A 27,547-nucleotide genomic window follows, 5' to 3' on the forward strand; every position below is an offset into this window, starting at 1 on the left:
CTCCGTGGAGCTCTCTGGATTTGGTTGCATTTCACTGCTGATAATATAACAAAAGGTAACCCAGTATCTTTCACCGTTTCCTGACTCTACATTTCACAACCTACATTTGAATTCTTTGTGCTGGTGCGAACTTTAGAGTCAAATCTAAAAATTCAAAAAGAATCTACAGCAGGAAATCAAAGTGCTGTGTATTAGGAGAAGAAGCTCACCTTTCATTCAAAATAGTTTATTGCTTTCATGCAGGAGTGCCATCAAAGTTTAGACCACAACATTAGATGCAAAATGATTTTTTTCCCTGTACAAATATACTGTAGGTTTTCATAAATAGAAGCTCAAAATAAAGACAACGAGAAAAGTAGGGTGAAGGACTTAAGAGCTTAAGCTGATCCACTCTTTTAACCCAATATAGGTTTCGTTATGACAGTTGACATGCATCAACGTTACAGTGCATTATACCGGGAGCAGACAGACACACTCACACATTCAGATGGCATAATCAATTTACAGCTCTGTCGTGCAAAAAAGGTACAAATGACACTTTAAAAAAAGTACCAGTAGGAAATTGTTATTTTTTTTAAGCTCGTCTTATTTTTTAAAATAAAATATTTAAACGTGTCTTATAAATCCAAACCACCTGTTACATTATGAGGCTGGGGGAGACTTCTTGTGTCTTCTGCAGCACTTTTTGGTTGTTCGTTGGTCAGGAGCACCCTAAGTGTACTGGCGTCCCTACTACTTTAGTAATTACCTACAACTAGATGCATAGTTTTGTGCTCAAATGAAGCAATCAACATTAAAACTGGCACAAGGTATTTTTTTTTTGTTGTACTTATCTGAGAATAATTATTTGTTACAAATGTAAACATACGGTACTGATACAGGATATACCCTCGGACATTCAGCATTTCATCTTTGAATATACATTACTGTATACATCATGCACTTTTGTCTTCTGTGCAAAAGGGGCTCAAGGTTTAGAACACACTACAAATACAAAGGCCTCTGACAGAAATCACAATTTGGCACTTTTACATGATTGACTTCCTGCCTCCATAAAACGTTAACCAGAAGTGGTTACAACTTTAAATTTTCAGTCTTGTACAGAGCAAAATACTTTCCTTAATTATAGCCCTTACCAACAACCAATCCTCACTGAAAAACTGCTGTGGATCTTTTAATGTCCACTAAAAAGACAAACAAAATAATAAAACTAAAAGACAGGACAGCATAGCCCAATCCACATTACGTGAAAATTGTGGGATCCTGGTTAACCTTCAAGGGGCTATTCTTACAAAACAAACCCAAAGGTGTACATTTTCTTATGATATACAGGTGTAGAAAGCAAGCATCTCTAGCATTTTCTTTTCACAATGTGTATCCTAACTTTAAAATTAAATACCTAAAGATACCATTGCATTTCATGGCTGCCACTTCAAACATTTTGGTAATTTATTGCCTAATAAATTTTTTTTTTCTATATACACCCTATTTTTAGTCTTCAAACACCTGATAACCGTATGGTTCAGTGAGGGTGTGTGTAAACCCCCAGTTTAATCAGTGATAGTCCTTAAGATAAGCTGGATATTTCAGCAAAGAGAAGAGACATTCTTCACTCTCCCATTTTTCAAATGCACTAAAACTCAAAACCGCAAAAGGTCTGATGCTGGTCCTTTAGATACTTTGCAAGAATTTACCTCTAGGGTGCAATATAAATACATTTAGACCCAGCAGTTAATGCTGATACACTAGGACAGCTTATTAGGGCTGTTCTATGTGGAAAAAAGATAACTGATTAATATTCTGAGAAAAACATTAAAACCCTTAATAATTATCTTTTATTTTATCTTTTTAAAAATGTGGTTTCTATTGCTAAACAGAAAATGGCCAAGTTGAGGCGTGATGCAAGAATAACTGTTACACAAAAGCATCTCATGCAAATCAGTATATTTCTTCTGAATAACCCAATAAACAGCTATACTTAATGTGATATTATGGGCTCCCAGATAGTTGCTGACTGCATCTGAATAATGTCAGTAGGAATAATAGAGGCAAAGCACCATCTAGTGTGATGAGATTGCTTTACAAAAAGAGGAACATTTTTATTTTTCTATATTTGTGATTTCAATGTGAGACTATAGTTTTTGGAGTTTTTTGCATTCATTTTAAAAAGAAATTTTCCACCTAAGACATCATAAAAGTTAGGATTTTTTCTTTTTCAGAGTATCACCCCCTCCCTGATCCTTTTTTATTATTTTTTTATTATTATTATTCCCTAGAATGGCCCTAAGAAGGCATCGTAATATACTGAGTTCAAATAGCAACACGCAACATTTGTTTTTACAGCCAAAGGTAATATACAGGAGCATTCTAATACACCTCTTGTATTTGAAGATCCCCTGAATGTGTCATTTTCTCCGCAAACAAGACATCAACAAAAAGAAAACAGACAAAGTGTACCCATCATTAAAAAGAAAATAGTCAGGAGTGCGCATTCACTTTGGACTTGTAGGTGTTTTGATAGTAATAAAAGAAACAAGTGTTGTCTAAGCAGGTTAACAACAAGAACCAAGCAAACACTTAGAGCATTCGAGTATCTGTCAAACAAAAGTGAAGACATGCAAAATGTTATAGATTGTAGAACAAGAAGGAAAAAAAGGAAACAACAAGTGGGAGACATATTTCCCTTTGACACTGGCACAAGTTCCTGCAGAATAAATAATACTTTACATTCCAATATACAAACCTGCCCATTCCCCACATACTCAACATTGACCAAGTGTAAGCAGATAAAGCTGGGTAAAACAGTCCACAGTCTCTCAAAGTAGGTGTTGTAACCTACAAAAAGATTCAATGACAAAAAATCTTGCCATCATGTGACCATTAATGAACCCCCAAAACTAGAAACTAAAAAAAACATAACAAAAACAGGTTAGACAGAGGAATACAGTCAGACAGCTTTGGTAGCCCATAGTTCATTTAGCTTTTATTTCCTCTGTTTTTTGAAGATCTTGAAGGTATGTTTCTTACGGCTGGCAGCTGAATCTGTGTCTTCTCCTGTTGAACCACTATCTTCCTCTAGAGGGCTCTTCTTGGAGGACAGCTGTGGGATGCGGCTGTTGGCTTTAGCTCCCACCACTCCTACCTGCCCTCCTGTTGGTGATGGTGTGTCAGGTTCAGTGGAGTTTGGGCTGAGTGAGCGAGATGACTCAGACAGACTGTTGATCTCTCCCAGGCTGTACACCTTCTTCATGAGTATGGGGCTGTCGGGACCTCCCTCATGAACACGGGTCCCTCCATTGGGGGTGTGAGCATGCAGTGAGACGGCATCATCTGCTCGGTTGGACAGGCCGTGCATGAGAGAAGTGGGCTTGATTAGGTGGCCTTTGGAGCTGTAGGCAGACAGTCGATCACCAACTTGTGAAAGGGACAAAGAGGAGTCTGAGTCGGAGCGATTTAGATCCCTGCAGGAAGAAAAATTCACAAGTTAGAGAAGGAAAAATCAGATCCAAGGAATGTTTAAAAGCAGCTTTGCATGCTTGAGTTTATCTACACTATGCCTTGAAAGTCACGGACACGCAGGGCACAGGCTGGATAGTGCGGCTCCACACTTGTTAGTTGAGCAGGCAAAGAACAGGAGGAACACTGAGAGGTTGAAAGAGAGTAAATGCAAAGTCTCTGTAATGGCTTAAAAACAGCAAAGGATGAGAAATTTTATAAAAGAAAAAAAATTACAAAATAAAATGGAAACATAACAAAATGAATATACTAAGGGAAGTGTATCTACTCTACATGTGTTATCAAGGTAAAACCATGACAGGTGGTGTAAAAACACCCACGCACATGCAAAGTGTGTGGAGAATGGAGACAGATGGGTACCCGAAACTGTCGCTGCACGAGGAGTGCACTTTGGAGACATCTGAGAATGACAAATCAGGAATAGGATCCATGGGCTGGAAAGAAGCATGGTATGCATGGGAATGAGGGGTTGCACTGCCACCCACAAAGCTGGGTAAGCAGGAAGAAGATGAGGATAAGGATGATGACGACTGAGGAATTTGGCTGGAAGTAAAGATTATGGACGGGTGAGAAACGGCCGAGGAGAGGGGAGGCAGAGGGAGACAATCGAGCTGCCCAAACGAGTGGCTGCGTGAATGTCTGAAGGTAGCCCTAGGCCTCGAATGGTAGGGGGTTCCCTCGCCCTGCTGCCCTGCCAACAGGCAACTCTCTACCAACCTCTGGGAGCCCAGGGCCAGCTGGGGATCAATGTGGCGTTGGCGCAGAGACATCATACTGGGAGCTGTTGGCACAAAATAACAGCGGTAGTAACATTAACATAAAATAAATGGCTGATGGAAAAAGTGAGAACAATGAGAAAATTACTGAAAAGATGCTTTAGTCTTTGGAAACGTTACACATTATTAAATATAAAAATACACAAATTTTAGCCTCTTTACTCCACAATAGTGATGCATATCAGTAAAATCCCAACACTTGTTTAATCTTTCCATCTAATAAAGGCAAATTATAAGAATATAATAAGTTTAAATAGGAAAAAATTGTTTCTTTAAAAAAGAAAAACAAATACAAAACAATAGTGGAGTAGAAAAAAGGGGTTTGTCTGGAGGAGGGGCAACATTTAGGAGGAGGATTTCAATACCAAGCAAGCAACTAAGGTCAGGTCAGGGGTGTTTTTAAATGAAGGCAGCATGGAGAAGGTTTTTTTTTATTTTTTTTATTACAGCTGGGTCCATCTGGAGCATACTGCCAGTTAAAATGTATGAAAACTCTTTTTAGGCAAAAGTGGAGATGGGAAGGTCAGACTGAGGACTGAAGTGGGGCATGAATAAATGGCCAACCAGGATATTTCCACACGGGCTGACAGTCTGAACCAATGGACCACAGGTCACTAGCTCGCCGTTCCAACAGTCGATTGCCATCTGTAGTTGGACCAATGAGACAGCAGTGGGAGCCAAATACCAGAGAAGTGGTGGAGGGAGAGAGGGGAGTGAGACAGGCAGTGTAATTAATGTTGATTAAACACTTGTTCACTTGTGCAGCAAATTGGAGCTCCAGTTACCTAAACCCATAACCTAACATATAAAGTCAAATATGGTTTGAAACCGACATATGTATAAAAATGTATGAATTCTACAAGAACTGTAAGGTGTGTAAGAATTTGAGTTGTGTTTTTTGGTGTTCCTATCTTGGTCCTAAATAGGAATATAATTCTGGCAGTGACTACATCTGAAGTATTTCCTTTTTTGGCATCCTTCGAAAAAAAAACAAAAAAAAAACTGATCCAACATATCTATAACACGTAACATGACACAAGCACTACAAATCGGTCAACACAAAAAATTGTTCTCTTTAAGAAGTATATTTTTCTTTGGGTTTCAGTTTCCAGAGGAAAATCATGGCAATCTTCAGTTTCAATAATTTACTGAATGAAATAAACAAATGTATCCAAAATAACAGTTAACAAAAAGGCAAGTGGTATCGTGTGTAAAACAACAAGACAATTATCTGAATTTACATAGTGTGAAGTGTAAAACACCATTCAATACTCATTTTCGACATGTCTAACCCCCACTACCGTCAGCACCATGGAGGCAACAATAATACATGTAGCATTAGGTCCAAATTGTCATGTGAGCTGATTTTTGGATTTCCCAAGCAGAGCCTTGGAGGAAGGTTTAGGGATTTTTTTGCTAATCCCCACTGAAAGGCTGAGCGTTTCGGAGGAACTCTTACATGGCAGAGTTCCGGGTACGATATCCTCGTCCATGTCGTCCATGTCGTCAGACATGATGAAGTGCTGAGGTGTAGCTCTGCCGCCCATGAAAGTGGGGTCGAGGTTGAGGGCCAAGGCCAGTGATGGGAGGCCTGGATTGTTGACGATGGTAAAACCCGTTAGAATCTCTATCTGCTGCCAGCGATGCAGCCTCTCTCGCAGAGCAGCGGTCACCTCGCCAAGGGCTTGTCTGCAAAAGATCAGAAGAAAGTATTTAAAAGAAAACTTTGCAAAGAGGAGAATGTATGAAATGTATGTATGAAATCATCTTTCCTCAGCTTTTATTTTTTAACAACATATCAACGCACAATTAAGAGTCTCTAACTTACTTGGCTGCTAATATTTTGTGGTCCACATCATCCAGGGAGGAGCTGTGAGCCACATGGAAAGTCCCAAAGAGAGTGTTCCTCTTTTTCTTTATCTTCTCTGCCTGCGAAAGCAAGTGACCAAGGACTTATCAAGGTAAGCAGGAGGAAGTGGAAAGTGGTGCCCAGGTTACAACAACTGACCAAATATTTAAGAACAGGAAAAGCTTCATGGGTAATGAATACAGAATTTGTGGAAGTTTACCATTTTTGGATATTAAATTATTAGCATAAAGCTCTATCTTTATGATATTCTATTTGTTTAACATACACAAGGAAATGTATATATATTTTTCATGCTAACCCCTTCTTTGGCCACCAGGAGTTGCCGTTCGGCATTTTGCTTCTTGATGTTGTAGTACTGCACTTCCACCTCATGGGTGAGCTGCAGCCATTTCTGTAGAGACTCTGGTGGCGACCAGCTACTCCGTGACTCCAACTCCTTCTCTGCCTTCTTCAATGCCATGCGCACCTGCAACAAGTTTCAACTATTAGCCATACTAGATGAGCACATAAGGAAAAATGGACCCACAATCTGCCAACAATTTTTAGCCTTTTCCATATCCACAAATAACCCAATCCCACACACTGAAAGCTCAGATGTAACCTCAAACCTGAATAAAGGTGTCTACGTAAATGGCCCCCCATTTTCAAACATGAATTTTGGACAATTTATGTAAAATCAAGTCCGAACATTTCCATAGTTGCCCCTTCTCAACTGCACACATCAGGAGAGTCTCGGCATCACGCAGGTTTGGCCACCATTTACCTGTTAATTACCTATATCCACGATTACCTGCACTATTCTTTAAATGGGTACAACTGGTACTACGCAGCAGGGGTTTCAAATCTAGTAAAGTTCAGGCTTGTATTTAATGAAAACAGCACATATATGGACTGTAGAAGCCCTGCTTAATCCCAAATTAGCAGGACAGTCAAATGTGACAAAAGCATCAGAATTAGTGCACTGTGATAATCCTCCAAGCACAAACAGTTTCACTTATGTACGTGGGCTGAACTGTGCTGCTTCTGCCAAATTCCAAAGGACAAAGACTTGAGTGGGTGTATTTACACTATAGCTAGTGTGAATCTGAAAGACCTAAACATACTGTGCCGATGCCACCTTGGAAGTCTTCTTCTCTATTTACTCAAATTCACTGCTTCTACTTTGTGGACTACAGATTGCGTTTAAATGTAACTGATCAGACTGCAACCATTACCTGTTCGAGCTCTTCTTCTGCATACTTTTGGCGACTCAGCTCATTCTCTGTGCCTTCACGCAGCTCTCTCAATCGTTGGGCCTCCTGCTTAGCAGCGTTTATCTCATCCCTCAGCTTCTGCTCGAGATTTACCTTCTCTACTTCAACTGTTCGATGCTCCTCCTGGGCAATCTGCAACCTAAGGAAAAAAGGACCAAAGGTCATGCTCAATTTTTAGTCAGTGGCTGCTTACTAAGCCCAAGCAACTGAAGCCGTGTTGGAGCTATTGTTATTTTCTATGAACTATGGAGATGTGCTTAGGTTTGAGCAACCCTGGTCAAAATTTCTGTTACAGATTGTTGGCTGTCTAGCAGTCACTGCTCTTTTGTTGTCTAATCAAAAATTTTGGATTATATTTAAATCAGTGGATTGAGAGGGCCAAGGCAAAACATTCAGGTCGATCCTCTTGAGGTAGTCCATGGTGCATTTTTAGGGTATATTTAGGATCATTATCCGGTTGTATAATCCAGACTCTTGTCATCTTCAGCTTTTAGCAACAGACTGCTCCCAGAATAAACTGCCTTTATATTATTCAGCTATTTAGTACATTCCTCCCTCTATCAGTGAAAATGTTCCATGTACCACTGGCTGCAGCACAAGCCCAAAGCATGATCAATCAACCCTTGTACTAACAGTTGGAAAGTTCTTTTTGTGTAACTGTAGCACCCTTTCATCTCCAAACATACCTTTGCTCATCACAGCAAATAAGTTCTATTTTAATCTTATCCTCCAACCTCAGGATTAATTTCTAGACTGTATCAGGCTTGTTTAGAGGTTTATATGCATGGCTTTAATGCTGAATTTTGTGATAAGCAAGCAGGATTTTGAAGACTGCACAGTGGAAAAAATGCACCATCAGTCTGCCAAGGATTTTTTTAGTCAAAGAGAAATTTTGATTTACCTTTCCAGCTATCCTAGTAGCATCAGTTTTTTTCAGTGTTCCAGACCTTAACTTGACCACCACCGATCCTGCTAAATACCATTTCTTAATTAGGTTAAATGCTTTGGCGTCTTCAAAAAAGGCTTTTCCTGCCTTCTGGGCAGTGCTCAGTGCTGCACCGGCTTAAAGGAGCCCTTGAGTGCTAGTTGTTATGACAAGTATTAGAGAGGCAGAGGATTTATAAAGCTTTGACTTTTGGTAAAAGGTACCTGGAATCAAATTTTAAATCTTTTGTGTTTCTTGTTCTTTTTTACTCAACAATTGCAAAACACATTAAGGAGATAGTTTTCTCTCTGACATTATTTCTTTTAGAAAGTTTATCTTGTGCTGAAATCAACAGAAATGTTTACTAGGGGTGCCTAGATTGCATGCCATAGTAGGCATTGCATCAGCCATGCATCACCAGAAACAGCTAACATGTAGAAGAGCAAAGGACTGTGGTCAGCTGCTAGGCAGCTCACAATAATCTGACATCAGAGGAAGCAGAGCCAAGAAGAGAACAGCTGTCAGGATTTAAGTTTAGAACAGTACAGTGTGGCACCCAGTGCTCCTGTAGAGTTCTGAACATGCAAGTGGTGGATATAATTAGACTAGCCTTTAAAACAAAAACAAAAAAAGGGAAAAAAAAAAAAGCCTTTGAAAGCGGGCTTGTCACCAATAACACGATTGTTTTCACTGAGACACACACCATTCCGATATACTCTCATCTGTAACCATTCAGGTCCAACTAAACCCGTGATGTGGTTACATTTATGCAGGACTTTGTAATATTTTTCAATTGAAAAATGTCACTGGGCTTGATAGCCTGATGAATATGACAAGTCCCAGAACTACAGTACTACATATACTGTGATACAACAAAATAAATGCTGTTGTTTTCAAATTTCTGTTTTGTTGTTTTGTTAAACATGTGGCACAAGGGCAGAACGTACAAACACATTTCAGTCACCAGGGAGCAGCACTTTCCCCCACTGAGGCTGAACACAACAGCAGAAGTAGTACACAAGTGCAGAGAATTGAAACTTGATCCAGACCATGAGCTATGGAAAATGTTGCTGGTGGGCAGTCCTGCTAATGCTTTCGACCCTGACCTCTGCCATTCTCTAGCTAAAATTTGAAAGCACTGGCTGAGTAACAGTGTCCACAGAGTAGATGCCAAATTCTGTTCCTGAATGAAATGACCTGAATTACAGAGCTTAAAGAATGCAGACACAATGTCTCTGCAGACTTTGCAGGTAATGTTACTGAATACACACTGATATTATAAGACATACGTAGCCTTATATGCCCAACCTTTAAGTTTTTTTTCACATGCAATACAAGCTGTCCCTGTCACCTGTCCTTTTTCAGGCCTTTCATCTGCACACCACACCCAAATTCAAATGTGGGTGAATTGCATCAGAGCTGACATGTTTAACAGTCATGCTTAAAACACTCGCCCACCAGTGAAGGGGGAGGCCAGGTCAAAGAGTGTTGTAAAAGTCACCCAGGAAATCCAGCTCTCGTCACAACCTCCTTACACTGTCTCCCAACAGTGAAGCCATGTTTGGACCAGGCTACTTGACAGCATCGCAGGATCTGCTTAAAGGTATGGAAAGAGAGCAGCTGGCTGCAGGGATCAGTAGGAAACACACAACTAAAGACAGAGCACAAACCTCTCAAGCTGCTGATTTTTGTGTGGCGGTCTTATTGAAACAAGCATGCCTGAAAAACCTGCTGCCTGTCTGATAGCCTATTATACCAGAACCTGCATATTCTTTGGCATTCATATTGCCTCAGAAATGCACACAATACCCATGCTTGCACAGTAATGCAGCCCTATAATCCTCATGACCTCATACTATTGGTTTTGAAATGACTTGACTCAACAAAAGTATTTGATCCCGTGGTCTAGCCTTTTCTGTCATAGCATTTATTATGCTAGAAAAAGTCGCATGCAGTATTGCCAAAAATAGAACGCCCTTTTTGCATGCAGTCACACTTTTGCACAAGCCCGCATGCTTTTCCTGCCACTCTAACCCACAATCCTCTGAGCCAACTACACATAAAGCAAGAGGGTCAAAGCTCAAAGCACACCGATTTGAGGCAGCTGCAGTTCCCACTGAAGCTCTCAACTTGCATTTCAGATATTTTTAATTAAATAGAATTTAAATGACCTCTATGGCCAAAATGAACTGAGTTGAAGTTTAAAATGCAGCTGAACAAAACACTGCTGAATTGTAACAGGCAAATTTTACTGCAGTGCTGAACAAACAAGCATAATTCAGGGATCTGAGCAGTTCCTGTAAAGCACTATACTACTATCTGCAGACAGACAAACTACTAATAAGTATTACGCACAACCATGGTGCAGACTGTTTACTTGCATGGGATACTAAATTATGTCTGCACTTGCTGGCCTTTAATATTTACTTAAGGTTTGCCACTGTGATCTGTAGAGGAGAATTAACTATGCGTACTTAGCTTAGCAAAAAAAGGAAAGTCAAAATCCACTTCAAAGATGCTAGTGTCAGGTGTTTTACAAACAGTCAAAGTATAAATCCACAGAGTCAACACAAAGACTAACTTGGCAGTGTCAGAAGGACAGAGTTTGACCTCACTGATTTGTCCCCATTTAAGCCATCAGTTGCACTGTTTGTTGGAATTCAGCAGGAAACTCCCACAAAACACTTTTCCCTCCACCTAGTGTACTGAAAGGAAAAGGAACTAACAAAGAACATGTCTGTTACAAAAATATGCTGATGCAGGAGATAAAGGTGCAACTGTAAAAAAATCAAGAATCCATGACAGACACAAACATTAGTTTCAGTTCAGTCAGTAAGCACTGACAAAGCATAAAATGAATATTTCAAAAGCCTGTCTCTTGAACAGCCCATTTATCCCCCATTTAACATACAAACATTAACGTATGTGGGTAATAAGGGCAGTCAAAGAAAAATTTGCAACAAGAGTTCACCTCTCCCTTTGTTCTCAAGAATAAAGACAAGAATGTTACGCAGTTATGTGGCTCTTTCCAGTGGCCTGAGCTTATTCCTTTTTTAAATTTACCTGAAGATGACCTCTCCCCCAGTGGATAAACTGTGTTAGAGATGCAAAACCATAAAATGGGAATCTCTTTGCACCTTCAAGCTCAAAAACCTTTGGTTCATGTATCACGTCAAAACTGAGTTCAAGTCTCCTTGAAAGGCAAAATAGGATATGCACTTCAAAGCACATTCTGAGCATTCCTTCAGGTATTAGCAGGACTAAAATAGTTAGATTAGCCTTTCTTTTATTCACCAATTCATGTAGCTTTACTTTAAAACACTGAAATTTCATCTCATTTCAAATCTTAAATCACAAGACAGGCTGGAATGATCCGATGGCCAAAAAACTCCTCAGAGTATGAAATATTTTGCATTATAAGATATAAGAAAGGGCAAAGTATAAAACGTGCGATTCAAAAGTTGTTTTTTAAAGAGTTCTAAAATTCTAAAAGGTTTAGCCCTGAGGTTTGGCCACCATTTTACAAATTCCCAAGATTTTTCTCTTCTAAAAGAAAAGTGTGATTTTGATCACTGGTACTTACAATGTGTACTTTTAAACAATTTGTCAGAGTATAGTCAGAAGTGATGGCTGGAGACTAAATTAAGAATTACCTTTACGACTACGCAGATATGGAGGCTATAAAACTGCAGCCAATGCTACCAGTAATAAGCAGTGTTTTAGTTTGTTAAATAAAGAAGTAAGCATGCCTTGATCACATGCATCTGCAGCCAGTTAATGTGTGACTTGCTGTGACATGCTCGTGTATGAAGCCAGAAAAATAAATAAAACAGCAGAAAAAAACCCCTCATGCAATCAGACAGCTTCACGAATGCATGAAGCAAACCTTCCACCATTGATCCAAAGACTTTGGCTTCACTAAATTAGTCACCTGCTTGAACATAAAAACGCTCCGTGGAATGGGTCCATAGAGGCCTGATGATAACTAAGTATAAACACATAAGTGCCCGGTGCTAGAGCAGGTCTGCCAGTCTTTTATAACATAACACAAGTTCCTATTTGAGAACAATGAATGCCATTAATCAAACCTTTCCCAGGATTGTGTGCAAACCTGGAAAAACTATATACAAATCCAAACAATCAAACCAGAAAAACATTGAAAGTTGACAGCAAAAGAACTAGGGAGTAACCCTGCAAACATGCTACAACGAGTCAGGCCGTTGCTTTGATTGTCATTCAAGGTTGGATATCAGCAGAATGTTCAAGTGGAAACTAAAAATCTTCTGTTCACTTGTGACCTCCACCATTTAGAATCAGTAAATGTTGGAGGTTTACAGCTCAATAAGCTAATAAGCTACTAATGTCAGAAATAACCGTTTACAGCTGATTATTATAGCACACAGTTTAATGTATGAGAGTTATCCTCAGACAAGTGGATGATGAGTTTAAATGTATTAAAAGCTCAAAAGTTCTCATGTGAAGACAAAAATAACAGTTTCATATTAAATCTAAAATGAACGCCATGTGCAGAAAATACAATTAAATGCAATAGAGCTTGTGTTGGTGTTGGGAAAAACCCTCACTTCTTTTGTAGGTCATGCAGACTCTGCTCAGCTCTCTGCAGGCCCTCTAGGTCCTTCATCATCTTCTTCATATGGTCCTTAGAGTAGCGGTTCTGGATGTAGGCAAACCAGCATCCACCCATGCCTATGACTATTGACACGACCAGCATGAAGTCCTTCAAGTGGTTATGTCTATTCACTGAATGAAATAAAAAGACATGAGGTTACATTTTAGTAAGACAAGAAACTAAGTCATTAAGCAGGCCTATAGATGAGGAGATGCATTTTGGTCAGCAACATGTATTATAGGATAAAGCTGTTTAACAACACAGAAATTTTACAAGAATGTGGTGTGAAACTTGAATCTCATAGTCATATTGCAACTGCTGTGGAGTGACACAAATAGAAGGCTCACCAGCACAATTTCAGGTTGCGGTGAGAGGGACCCAGTGCAAAAGACCACGATAAAGACAGCTTAACACGACCTATTTTAATCTGGGGAAGATGTGAAGCTAAAGCTCAAACTTTAGCTGCAACTATAAGTATTCATTGACGTTATCACTGTGAGGGTTTTATAGATTTTCAGAGTCACAATAGCTTGGAATCAAGTATCCTACTTGTAAGAACACATCCCATATTCAGATCCCTTTACAACCACTAACAGAATAACTTAAAGTTAAACCCAAGCTGGGAACTAACAACAGATATTTGTCATTTGATGTGTCGAAGAAATAACATGTATGTAGCAGCTAGCGTAGTTTCTCAAAGTTTTGCAAGTTACACAAGTTTTTCTTGCAAAACCTGAGTAGGAGTATACAGGAAAGAACAGTATACTTCCTGGAGTGAGACAAAGGGAAGTAAAATGAATATATCAGTAGATCGTGCCAGCTCGACAGACAGAACTTCTACAACACAAGCTGTAAATCTCAAGTACCTGTACAGCTCAAGTCTTATCAGTTCCACTGAATAAGTAAGAATAACAGGAATGCACTTTGCATACAATATATCCATATCTTTTTAGTCTGACCTGCATGTAGCCTTGGCGGGCAGAAACACAGTTTTTAAAATGAAGGCCAACACTGGACAATCCAGAAGTACAAGCCTGTAAGTTTTTTACCTATTCCAGGCCAAATATTTAGACCACCTGTCAGAATAAGATGAATAAACAGCAAGTTGTGGGCACTTGAGAACCATGCATAGTAACCACAGAATTTTAATCACTCTCTGCCCCTGCCATACATAGATAATGTACAGAATAACTCCTTTTACATTGATGTAAGAATAAAAGCACACAGATAGGTTTTTCACCTCGTTTTGATCAAAATGGGTCAATAACGTCTAGCTGACAGGCAACAGAAGAAAAACCTTATTTTGGTGGTCGCTCCTCCAATAATGTGACCTTGAGTAACAGATCTTTACCTCTTAAATGACCTGGAACACAATAACCCAAAATGAGTCATGCTTACTGAAATGCATGTCTAGTGCATCATAGTTCTTCACTGAGCACAGACGCCAAAATGAAAAACAGGGCATTATCTCTGAGAATGCAATTTCCTGATGCCACTCCTCTGCTGGGCTATTTATTGTAGGCAATTTCCTTTTACATACAGTGAACAAAACATTCAATTTCTTTCAGGAATACCACCAAGAGCGCATCAAGTGACAGGTAATTAGCCGCAGAACTGGAAATAACAGGACCCAAACGAGCTTGGGTTAATTATTACACATCTGTTGGCCAGATTAGGTGCAACCTTTTGTGCAGTGTGTCTTAAAATGCTGCTACGCTTCACAGTTGGTCAGTCTGGCTGTTAGTGGGACCCCCTGGTTTTGAGAGCTTGTCAAAGCCAGACAGCCCTTGCTAATGTCTTCCTGCGGGTGACTCTTACAAAACACATTCACAATGACACATGCCAGACACACACCACTACACACTCTTCCCCTTTCCTGTTTTTTTTTTTTTTGTGTGTGTGTGTGTGTGTGTGTGTGTGTGTGTGTGTGTGTGTGTGTGCGCTTAAAGCAAATACCTGGTTCCACTGACTGTTTATTAGATTTTCTTTTTTTCTTTTTGACGTCTCATAAACTCTTCTAAATACACACCTTTACTCTACTTTGAAATTCCTGGGAAATAATTCTCCAGTATCAAAACAATTTTTTAAAAAAACATCTAAACTGCTGACAGGACATATGATATCGAAGACAACCTATCCATTGTGATGTTACAAATCCCTAAGGAGCTAAAAAAAACTGAGAAACCCCTAAAGGATTACAATCTACAAGTGCAGAATTGGAGCAGAGATAGTGGAGAAGAAGAGGATGAGTGGAGTGTTTATTTGCCTCTGTACGCAGAGTGATGTGTCTGGAATACAGAGTAGTGTGGTCTAACAGTCTAAATCTTCCTGAGTCCCTGAAATTGATACAGGTGGTACAGGATTTCCTAAGCTTAAATGATAGCACTGGGTTGAATGAGCATACACCTTTCACAATTGTGGGTTATGTTGTTTATACTCGTACACTGTTGTGTCTGCGTTTTACTAACATGAGTCATGAGTGAAAGCCAATTAATCTTTAACAATAGTTAAATTAACTGGAATTCAGAATGGGGAGAAGACTGTAGGACTTACAGAGTCTATACACAGATTGTTACACCTGTCAGAAGAAACAAACACAAGCTAAACTGGCAAATTATGAGTTACTGCTTCAGTCTAATGAGGAAGCTAGCCACAATTACAGTCTATTACATTATGTTTCACAGAGGTATAATCCTTCCACTAATCAATACGCCACATTTCATTACCAAAGAGTTATTGAGATCTGCTTTGCTGTGATGTGTAGCGTTTCTGGAAAGGTGCTATGGCATAGCTACAGTTAAGATTTAGTGCAGTACTATAAATCAAGCATTGCATAGACCTGGTGACTCTGGCCACAACACTTCACAGGGACAAAGAGCGAATGAAAATGAGAGCAGTAGACCAAATTGGGCAGGATGTTGGTCACGTTGGTAATGAAACTTATTTTCCACAGTAAAACATTTGAACGCAAGAGATTCATATAGTAGACTGTCTGCTGGGGAAGCCGTGTTTCTAAAAGTCAGACACGACTTGCAAAAAATAAAGTTACATACTCAGTGGTGCTCCAAAGAGTACGGTGTCCAACGATTTGAGCTGCAACTTTTGCACATGGCTTCGATCCAAAATCTTCAGAATAGAGAGTGTCAGAGTGGTGTTCTTTACAGCAAGCCTGAAAGAGACCAGACGTGCATTCATTTCGCAGGAAGAAAGCGGGGGACACACACACACAGACACATACACAACAAAGATTGTAATGCGATCGCTTGACAAGTCCTTAATTCATCAAAGGTAAACTAAAGTAACCCATATCAAAATAAAACAGGTTAACAAAGACAGCCAATTTAATGACTTTAAAAAGTTGTATTAAGTACATAAAAATATCTCCACAGTAATAAGTAAACCAAGACACTTTATCACACACAGTGATGTGTAGGGTTCATAGATCGGTTCAGTTTGAAAAAAGAAAGAAAGGAAAATAAAGTCATGATGATGTCACACCTTGGCATGGCACTTCCATTGAAATTCATCTTGCGAAATGCATCCACATACTGTGGCAGCTCCACATAGCTGATGAGCCATTCCACCACCTTGTCCACTGTCCAATTATACACTGTTGGCAAAAAGAAGAAACAAAATATCCACTATAATTACAATTCTCAGTCTTTATTTTGCACCACATTAGTTGTTCCCAAAGCGACAATTATTCTTTCTGTAGCCCAAAATATAAACACTATGAAAAAAATCCAATCAAACTACAGATAATGGATCAATTATTTACAATGAAAAGTATTTCCTTCAACTCTTATAACAACCTACAAACAATAAAAAAATGTGACAAATACATTCTGCTGGTAAGACGAGTGTATTAGTAATAAGAGAGTGTAGCTGATTTATCGGTTGATCTTTGCTTCCACCCTCACCTATGAATATGAGTACTGGGTAGTGACCAAAAGAGTTAAACTGCGATGGAAATGAGCTTCCACCAGTGATTGGCCGACGCAACCTTAAAGAGAAAGTGAGGAGCTCGGCCATTCAGGAGGGGCTCGGAGTCAAACTTACTTCCCCACAGTAAGTCAGGAATCTATGGGCAGCTGACCAGCATGCCTTTCCAGACACCTACTAGGTGAGGTGTTCCATGCATGTGCTACTAGAAGGCGGCCCCGGGGCAGACCCAGGACACAAGAGAGATTAGATTTATGGTTTGGCTTGGGAATGCCTTGGTGTCCCTCTGGAAGAGGTGGAGGAAAAGAAAGTCTGGGCATCTTGGCACAGACTGCTGCCCCAGGATTAAGACCCAGATACATGACAGAAAATGGATGGATGGACATTCTGCTAACAAATATCATGATTGATATTTAAGACAACATCAGAACTTGAATCAGTCTTCACAGATAATAATCAATTGTAACTCAACAGGATTTCCTTTCTAAAACTTCCTGCTTCTAAATTAAAATACCCCATAAAAGCATGTCTGGCATTATAGCAGTGTTTGTCACTAGTGTTAGCTGTGAATACATATAAGACAAAGGATTTCTATAATCACAAATGTTCCAGATATAAAGACCAAATTACATGCCAGCTTGTCCTCCAGCCTCATTCGTTCTGTTTTTTTATTCATTTTATAATAGTAGAATTCATATTTATTCACGTTTCATAGAGAGAACTCAATAAATAGCTGCAGTATATTTTACTGTCTTGCTATTTTCTAACACAACTGTTTTAAAAGAGAAACTTTGACTGTAATCTTTCACTGTGTTTGAGGATGTTCAAGGAATCCTCCTTGTCAGTTAGATTGTTTTATTTCCTAAATGGATGATTCAGCTCATTCTCAGCCCTCTTCTCATGTGGTGTTCCCCACAGGCCTTCCATTGGGCCATCCACAAATATAGTGCTAGCTTCCACTGTTATGCAGATGATACACAACTTCTAAAGATTCAAGGAATCATGTGGACAGCTGTAGCTTTCCAGCGACAAATTTAAGAGTCGTGTAGCACAACAGTTAGTCAAAGCAATCCAGAAAGGGAATTACACTTCCTTTCTCACGCCAGCAGTTGGTTAGATGACCTCGACTAGATAGAAAATGTTTCACTTGCTTAAAAACAGACTGAAGGCAAAAAATATATAATTCTGAAACCAGAAATAATTAAAGCATGTTTGAATATAGGGCAGCAGAGATTCAAGAGGGAAGAAACCAAGTGTTTCCTGATGTCTGATTCATAGACCTCAGGCAGTCACAACATCTGAAACTAAGTATTAACTATTACTGTAGCAAAGGCTGGAGTAATTTAACCAATGTTCTCCTTTCTAGCTACACTGTAAAAACTTATCTGAGAAACAGCTGTAACCTCATAAACATCAATTCATTTCAAATCTAACACTTGCAGCCGAGAAAAAATGCATCACTATTGCAACTGCATAATACAGGTTGACACAAAATGCATTGTTTGACTGTGTGCATACACATCCTGAATGATCTACGAGATCCCCGCAGCATAACATGCTGACAGGAATAATTGGGGAAGGCAAATCTGATCCCCAGCACCTGGCAGAGAGTCAAAACTGTGAGTTGACTAAGTTAATACATTGCTCCCTTGTACAATAACCCTGTTTCCTTGCTCAGAACCTCTAAAACTTTGTCAAGAAACTGCAATGCAGTGTAAGTCAGTACTGTGAACAAAACTGTGGTAAAAGCAGTCAGAGGAAAGGATGCTAAAAGGTGAGTGCCAGATACAGCACATGAAAGTGCTCTGAGTGAGTATAATAGAATACATTAGTATGGTTAGACATAGTCAGAAAGAAGTGTGACTGAATTTTGTGCTGACAGCTTCAACGATCTTAACTCTGGGCCACTCTGGCAGAACAGTGCACTTTGCTGGGCATGCAATCTTATCAACTACTTTGTGCCTTTGTTAATTGAGTGAAAGGGTCAAGCATGGATAAGCTGTAACACACACTTTCAGTCAGAGGGAAGCACATAAACCTTTATTTACAGGCATATAAAAGCTCTGCCATTCTCTGACTGGTAATCAAAGTCACTAAGACTGCTTCATTAAAAATGAAAATCACTGCTACAATATCAAACATTAAGTAGTGTTTGGAGGTATCAAGTATGCAGAAAAAGGTTTACAACATACAACTCTACATAGAAATGGATGTGAAAGAAAGGCCCTTTTTGCAACAAAACTGTACCTTCAGAGCCCTTCCATGAATTCCACAAGTCCTCCACACTGATGAACTGGTCATCCCCATGGAAGCTGTTATGTTTGGCCTTAGGGTCATGGTAGTTTAAATCTTCTCTCAGGAACTGCAGTATGACAAAGACATTTGTAATGGCTACAAACAAAAACCTTTTACAAGACTTGCATGACAAAATAGCTACACTGTTAAAACATTTGTTTTACAACTGCAATTTCACCACTGAAACTGACAGTGCATTCAAAACTTTGGCTAGCGTATTCTGACCAAACTTTGAGCACATCTTTAAGTCCTTAAAGTTGGCTTTGAAAGATGATACCTTTGTATATCAAACTTAGTTGCTTAATTGAAGTGGTGTGAACTTTGTAAGACAAAAATCAGACCCATTGTAATCGATGCCATGTTCTCCAAACTATCTAAACAAATGTTGCTGCTAAAAGGGGCGAGTGACATCAAGAGTGAAAGGAAAGGGAGTGTCACCGTATATTACCTTGTTGATGTTGCTCCTACAATACAATATTGCTGTAGGGCAATCACTACAACTAAGGTATCGCCATGTTGTCATATGATAGCTTTGGAACTTGGAAAAAAAATGCAAATGCATGGTTCACACCGAGAGTGAAAACGTTAAGTCACAAACCCCATATGAAGATGAGGCTGTGGGGAAAAAACGGTGAGCTCTCAGTTAGGGTTTGTTTACATTTAGGCAGTAAAAGTACTTGGCTATGTTTAGAACGATATCATGAGTTGTGTACAAAACATTAGCCATATAGTTTAAAAAAAAAAGCCTTTCAGACAGAACGCCATGAGGGCAAACTTCTCATGTTGCAAAGCTGTGACACCACAAAACATGATCACTTCTAATGAAACCATTACTACAAAGAGGTGCATTGCTTTGTGACAATGCGGAAAGACCACATTTGTAAATGGTGTTTAGGGTTTCTATTGATTGTGAGCACTGTGACCCATTTCACTGCTGTAATAGTTAATCCATCGTTTTAGTGCAATTAAATGCAACTCCTGTGGGATATATCCATTGCCTTCACTCGCTTAACATGAAATAAAACCTAATAAATACCTCACCAGGGATTTTCCCCTCATTATTTAATTGTGCAACACAGAATGCCATTCTCACTTTTGTTCAAAACTATTATACATTTAATCATAAAAACAGCTTTTTTTGTATTCCTTTTAGAATAAGACAGTGTCATGCTCACTAAACTGTACCAAAGACTGATCGTAATGTAAATTCCACTTGCACTCTCACTGAAATGGTAATTGTCCCTCACTTGCTTTTGGAACCACATTGCTGATTGCCCACTGTATTGTAGGCTAACCCACTCACCAGGTTTTTAAAAATGAACCCTACATAACATCTAGCACTCCCACAAAAGCAGAGTCATGGGTGAAAGACAGTAATAAGTCATGATGCCTTTCTTTCTTGATAGATTTGTGTGGGAAGATTTCACTACAGTGCAGCAAGATGTCTCTGCTGCAGGTGAAATACAGCACTCCCGAACATATTCAATGGAAAATTAGCAGGACCTGTATAATGTGACAGAGTCACCAAGGTTACTGTTAAGAGACCAGATGTACACTTTCATCTTGCTCGTAAAGAAAGCAACTCCCCACCTTATTTAATCACTGTATGATTAACAAGAAAAAGAGGGTTGTCTTGAAGTACTCTTCATCATCATTTTGAGCTTTCCATTTCTTGGCTAAAAGCCACTACACATACGATTGCTCACTGTGCTTCTCTTCATTATTTGCTTTAGGGGGGTTGCATGCCAAGTGCCCCTCTTAAAAGCAGTGATCGTGCCACCTGCTTTGATCTGGCCTCAGCTGCATAACACAGACTGAGCCCGAACCATACCTGAATCAAGTCACCAGAGGCGGCTTTCTCGAGGCCAAAACTTGTAGTTTACACTAAAGCTTACAGTGCAACATTGCACTACTGTACATATGCATATGTATTTTTTTTCTGTTTTGCTTATAATTTATGCTATTGAAGAGAACTACTGTACTGTGCAGTATTACTCTACCATAAGCACAAAGCAGATTGTGGCTTCACAAATCCCCTTTGTGCTACATTTTTTTAAAGAAACTGCAGCATAATTGTCTACAAATCACATGCAAGTTACAACAGGATTTAGTGCAAGAAATACTCTCCCACACCACACCCATCTTCATACTAGGCCTTCATTTGCATGTGTTGTTTTAGGACTGTCTTTTCCATGGTTGTGATTCTACTGTAATGACAAAAGCTGTCAAGAGTATTCAAAAATACCTTTGATTCAACTCTGACAGGCAAGGGTAGAAAGAATGCCAGCTATGCTTTCTAAGCCAGTAAATACACCAGGTTAATTATTTGACAAGGGAAAAAGGTATATCAGCAAGAGCACTGGCGTGCAACAGGATGAACCTACCAGTTAGACAGTCATTATCTGGCCACCTTTGGAGCAAAATCTACAAAATTTTAGATGACAGAGGGTTTAAAGTAACAGCATAGCCACTATATTAGGTACACTCATTCAACTAGGGCTGGGCCATATCATACCGTTCATGGTAATGCCGGTACAATGTTAGGCAACGATAAGAAAATAAAATATTGCGATAGAATATGGGTAAAACGTGCATGCGCAATGCTTTTGTTTTCATACGCACATGGCCGAAAAAGCATGGCGGCAACGGAGAATGAGAAAGGGGAAAGCGGATCGTTGAGTGAAACGGATGAACCAGAATTGGTTTGTAAAAATGCTGCAACTTTAGTGGTGTTTATGCAGAGCTACTGGTCCCATAGGCTCACCAAAATTGGACAGAAAAACCATGATAAGAAAACCTATGCCTGTTCTGATAAGTCGCAATTCCTACTGTGATTTAGATATTTGACTTTGTCAGAGACGATATGAAAGGATGGATCCATCCTACCTTGTATCAGTGGTTCAGGCTGCTGTTGGTGGTGTAATTGTGTGGGTGATTGTTTCTTGGCACAGTTTGTGGCCTTTAGTACCAACTGAGTGTAATTTATATGTCACAGCCTACCTAAGTATTGTTAATAGTACCTTTATAACCACAGTTTGCCCACATTCCAATGTGCAATGTCTGAAAGCTCAAATCCTCTCAAACTAGCATTTTGAGAATGACAATGAGTATATAAGGCTCCGAGCACTGTCAGCTTCAGCTCTAGTGAAGTGTGTCCAAGCCTTAGAACACTCCCTCACTAAGAGCAGGATCTCAGCTGGTTGTATCCCTGCCCCTCACTCACAGACTTCAGGAGAAAGAGCTCTCTTTTGAATTGTGAAGAGGGAAAGAAAGAAAAACCCCACCAAAGAAGGATGTCTTATTCTTAGAGCAAGTTAGAAACTGTGTCAGTGAGATAAAACACAAAAGATAACCCTTTGTATCAATATCACTTCACTTCTCCAACACAGAGGGCAGAATTGATATTGTTAGAGTATAGCAACACTTCAGTCTTGTTTAACTTAGAGGGCTTTTCAGGTTGTTACTTACGCCATCTGTCTCTACGACATCTACATTGCCGTTTGCATCATCATCCATCTGCTTATGGATATTACGGATAGCTTCAAAGGTGAGAAAGGCATTTTCATCCTTGCATAGTGGCTCATCAATGCGACAAAAATCTGGTGAAGAAACAGAAGTCATATCCACAAGTTGTTAAGTGACAAAGGTCCACGAATTCGTCGACTAATATTTAGTTTTTTCCTTATTCTACAATTACTAATTTACTTTTTACAATCACCAAAAATACCAAACAAACAAAAACAGACAAAAAAAGCACAACTGGATAAAGAGTAGATGTAACTATGCACAGATAAACAAAAAACATTTATATAACAGAGGTTTTTGTAAAAAATAATGTCTAAGATGTTCTTTTTTGCGCTTAGCACTTCATTTGTAACACTGCAACACTGTGATGCAATAAAGGCTAATAGCTTTTAATCTTGTGTGCACTTTCCTGCAGAAAAGACAGAAAACCTTCTCAATGTCCCCTGCTGAATTGGCTTCCCCACAGCACTCTCTTTAGCAAAGATAACTGAACTGCAACATTCCTTGGCTGCATAGGAAGGCTTGTTTATATAAGGCCTTTCACTTACTGCGGGCTGTTACAAAGGCAGGTACTTTTGACTGTATCTGCTACACCTATGTGTAGACCAAAAACAGACCATTCACTGAACTGAATCGATGAGTGTAGAGGCATCATAATTTTAGATGTCATTGTCACTATTCTGTTTAATGTCAAGAAACTCAGGTTTGCTATTCTACAGGCTTTAGTATTGTATAAAAATATCCGTATGTAGGACTCTAATTATACAGAAATCAAAATGGACATCTCTTATGATGTCCCTGCGTGCCCACTGTTTTCCTGTGTCACTTTGCTTCCTGAGGGATTACTGATCCTCTGCTAGATATGAGATGATGACGCCACTCCCATTAAGAGGAAAACATTTTTGCATGTGTGCAGCAATGGCAGATTTAAGAGTGTGTGTGCATTCCTTGATTGAATGCAGCACAGTTCAGGTAAACTTACAAGAACAGTACTCATGAAAGCTTCATATTCTATTGATTTCAAATCTATCTTCTAAATCTATCTTGTATGAACTATATGCAGCTCTGATCTCAGGTATATCTCAGACACTATTTTAACCAATGAAGGGAATGACTAATATTACAAAACAACAAGTTTAGAAAACATAAGTAAGATTAAGAAGCATATATTAAAGCAGTAAGCTTTGCTACACAATTGACTAAATTTTAACCACAAAAGGAAACGATGAAGAAAAGAGTTAAAAGAGAAGCACGCCTTGCCTGCATGCCAACAAGAAATAGTGGTCAAGACTTCCTTTCTGGGTCTGAACTTGGATTTTTTACAGCAACAACATACTCCTGGAGAAACATTTTTATGGAACTTTTTAATCACACTACAGATTACTGACAAAAACCTTGATTCTAGGTTGAAAACTGAGCAGTGTTGACTATCAGGCAAGGATTCTTCTTTTTGTTGTACCATCTTTCCCATAACATGGTGTAGCAGTATGCAAACATAACCTCACTTCCCCTTTCATAAATGAGCTCATGCAGCTTCATCATTAATCAATGACACCCACATTGTTTTTTTTGTTTTTTTCTCAACTATAACAGACTGCAGGCATTTGGCTTGCATTGTGCCGGAGGTTACAGTGTAATGCCCCCTCCTACTGATCAACACATCATACCAATCCTTGTTTTGTTAATTCCCAGAACTGGATGTTTTGACATGCAGGCTTAGCAATTAAGGACAGAGAACAGAGAGTAAAAATGTCACAGATTAATACCTGAAATAATTTCTGTCCATGATATTGTGTCTGTAAGCCTATAAAACTTTTTTAACTTGCAAAATGTACCTTATGGTCTACATGACAACACAAAAGATAGAAATAGGAAGGATAGTGTGGTTGAACTTCCGTGTAGTTATAAGTTCATTTGTGAGCATGCACGCTTTCAACTTTTAGCAAACTTGCAAAGCCACATACCACAAAGTGATTACTCACTTTCAACGTTAACACACTTTGCGTTAAACAAAAAAAAAAAAAAAAACAAAAAAAAAAAAACAGTTATTCTAGTAAAAAGTCTACCACCTGTAACACTCTCAAACGCCAAACTTGGCCTTCTCTCTCTTTCTCATTTGGCTTGCAAACCTCCAGAGACACAAGATAAGATATTTGCATATATATATATATATATATTTTTTTTAAAAGAGCTCAGGTTACTCACGTCAATCTGTGAGCTTCCATTTAGATGAAGAATACACCCATAGCTTTTCCACCCCATAAATCCTTCTTCCACGGTCTCCCATGATAATTTAGAATACCAGTCAAGCTTTAAAAATCACTGTCACATCAAGAATAAATTATATGGCACACTGAAATTTTTAGGAGAAAAATACATTTGAAGTGCATCATCTCTACTGATGCGTGTAGACGATTTGGGCAGTTTCCCATTTCACTGCACTGTTCAATAATAAAAATGCAGAAATGATTAATTCAGTGGTACTGGTTTGCTATTCAAAAAAGTATAGAAACGATTTACAAGGTAAAAAAATAAAAATCCATTGTAATCCAATAAAAAAAAATCATTAAACTAGCGGACTTCTAAATAACAAGGTTATAATTGGCTGGTGCGCCTTTGTCTTTTGTGCTACAAGTAGTTGGAAAATAATTATTCTAATCTATTATTTACTGGAAATAAAATGCCTACATTCACCCAATAGTCATTCTTTCCACTAATTTTTTTTTTTTTGATGAACTGCTTATTGTTTGACTCAGTGGCTAGATCGAAGTAGGAGGACAGGGCTTAATGGCAAATGCCAGCCAGACTATTCTCAGCATGGCTACATTTAGTGCCTGCACACAATCGCAATGTTGTGACACAGACTGCTGTCCTCAAACAGGCGGTATAGTGTGTGTCAAGAGGGATACAATTACATCTTTCACGGTTTGCTATAACAAATTATTGCCATGATTGATTACTCACCTCGCATTCCATTTTCAGCAAGCTGACTGTCCACCGGTGTAGGTGAACTTGGCTTTTCAGTCCAACTTTCTCCAACGAGACACAAACACAATATCCACAAGCTCAAGGATCTGTGGAGCTCCATGACTTGTGTACGCTGGAAATAAGATAAGAGTCCATCAAACACTCTGACAACTCTTGCATAACACATTCGGAGTGTAGTGGTGGTATATTACAACATATGACCGCTTTCCCAGGGACAGGGAACTATGTTAAGCAGCTTATAGCACACCAAGAAATGCTGTTACATAAAGCTCACTTGTCATGTGTGACTCTTCTTCCTGAATGAGCCATCGAACAGTCATTAGCTTACTAATACCTGGTTGTAGCTAAGGTAACCTTTAAGCCATTACTATGCTGGTTTAGTTGGTATGTGGCCTTTTTATCCCTATAATTCCCCAAAATATCACTTCAGGAAGAGAAGTAAAAAGATTATGAGAAAGTGACAGAAGTCTGGTCCGTCTCGTAGTTTGATGTCTAAAAAGGGCTTGGCGTGCTAGCTAGCTAGCTCGACATCTCCGTTAACTCGACAATTGGGTGTAATAGCCTCCAATGGAAAAATAACAGTCTAACCCGCCTCATATAGACGCTTCTATAGTTTTCAGATGGAGGTGTTTATTTCACTGTCGACTTGCTGCATTTTCTACAGGCGCACATTAGCGACTGCTGACGTTTAGCTAACCACAAGAGAGAGCGCTACCGACGAGGGATTGTAGTTTTTAATCTACGCTGGATGCTACTACAGGCACACCACAACACAGGATAAAGTTACCTATCATGTATTGGAGCAAGCAGGTCTGTCTTTTCAGCTCTCTGTTAACATCGCAAGAGACGACTGGTCCCGCGTAGCTTAAGCACGGCGAACTCCACCTCCTGTGAGAGGTCTCGCTCTTCCACCGACCGAGAGACCGAACCGAAAAAGCCGCAGAATGTGGACAGACGTGAACTGTCTTCCTCTACAGTGCAAAGGCACTAGTACTCCCTCCTCCTCCGTATAGTCATCATCGGCTAATGTCGCCCCCTAGCGTTTGGAGTATAGGCTATACTTGATCCAAGCGTCCAAGCTGAAGAGAGACATTAAGACATCGAGTATTTTTGCAATAATGAGGAAAAAAAATATTAGTCTCTTTATCACCTTTTTTTTTTTACTATAATAGAATATTATACAACATTTAAATCAGAATCAGAATCAGAATCAGGATACTTTATTGATCCCTGGGGGAAATTATTTTTTGTTACAGTGCTCCATTATAAACCAACATTAAGACAAGACAGACAATACACTAACTAAGAATAGTACAATATATACATATATATACATACATACATACATAAGTCACTCATAAATAAATAGCTGAAAAAGAAACATGTGTAGTTATAGCAGCAAACAGTGTGTTAAGTGGATGCGTTGTACAGGGAGATGGCCACAGGCAGGAAAGATTTCCTGTGTCGTTCAGTGGTGCTTTTCGGTAATCTCAGTCTCTCACTGAATGAGCTCCTGTGACTGACCAGCATGTCATGGAGTGGGTGGGAGGTGTTATCCAACATTGTCTTTATCTTGGATAGCATCCGCCTCTCCGACACCACCTTGAGGGAGTCCAGCTCCATCCCCACAACATTGCTGGCCTTACGGATTAGTTTATTGAGTCTGTTGGCATCTGCGACCCTCAGCCTGCTCCCCCAGCATGCAACAGCATACAGGATCGCACTGGCCACAACAGACTCATAGAAAATCCTGAGCATTTTCTGGCAGATGTTGAAGGACCTCAGTCGCCTCAAAAAATAGAGACGACTCTGGCCCTTCCTGTAAAG

At 39.3% G+C, this 27,547-nt stretch overlaps 1 protein-coding gene across 3 annotated transcripts; it reads right to left on the reverse strand.

Moving 5' to 3' along the window:
- Positions 1 to 125: 125 nt before the first annotated feature.
- On the reverse strand, positions 126 to 26,684 carry stim1a (stromal interaction molecule 1a). 3 transcript variants are annotated; one of them, XM_085370690.1, is made up of 14 exons: positions 26,508 to 26,684; positions 25,697 to 25,832; positions 22,676 to 22,806; positions 19,160 to 19,274; positions 16,469 to 16,580; positions 16,024 to 16,139; positions 12,924 to 13,101; positions 7,377 to 7,554; positions 6,461 to 6,628; positions 6,121 to 6,221; positions 5,752 to 5,981; positions 4,857 to 4,937; positions 3,877 to 4,297; positions 126 to 3,461 (listed from the first exon to the last, which is right to left on the reverse strand). In XM_085370690.1, exons 2-14 carry the CDS (start codon positions 25,818 to 25,820, stop codon positions 2,984 to 2,986), a joined length of 2,433 nt encoding a protein of 810 aa, XP_085226816.1. In that variant the 5' UTR covers positions 25,821 to 25,832; positions 26,508 to 26,684; the 3' UTR covers positions 126 to 2,983. The 3 variants fall into 3 exon arrangements, with proteins under 3 accessions (XP_085226816.1, XP_085226815.1, XP_085226814.1); XM_085370689.1 differs by lacking the exon at positions 4,857 to 4,937 and having other exon boundaries at positions 4,234 to 4,297; XM_085370688.1 differs by lacking the exon at positions 4,857 to 4,937.
- Between the last annotated feature and the right edge of the window lie 863 nt (positions 26,685 to 27,547).

This window comes from Diplotaxodon limnothrissa, linkage group LG14 (genome assembly GCF_057381915.1).
Source record: "Diplotaxodon limnothrissa isolate DT_005_m linkage group LG14, D_limnothrissa_male_GT1.1, whole genome shotgun sequence".
Classification (NCBI taxonomy): domain Eukaryota; kingdom Metazoa; phylum Chordata; class Actinopteri; order Cichliformes; family Cichlidae; genus Diplotaxodon; species Diplotaxodon limnothrissa.

Excerpts from the sequence above, each read along its gene's own strand:
- stim1a (XM_085370690.1), bottom strand. The coding sequence starts at position 25,820 with ATGGAGCTCCACAGATCCTTGAGCTTGTGGATATTGTGTTTGTGTCTC. Across the intron at positions 6,222-6,460 it reads TCCTGGTGGCCAAAGAAGGG|GCAGAGAAGATAAAGAAAAA; the intron begins GTTAGCATGAAA and ends TTGCTTTCGCAG. Across the intron at positions 5,982-6,120 it reads CACAAAATATTAGCAGCCAA|ACAAGCCCTTGGCGAGGTGA; the intron begins GTAAGTTAGAGA and ends GATCTTTTGCAG.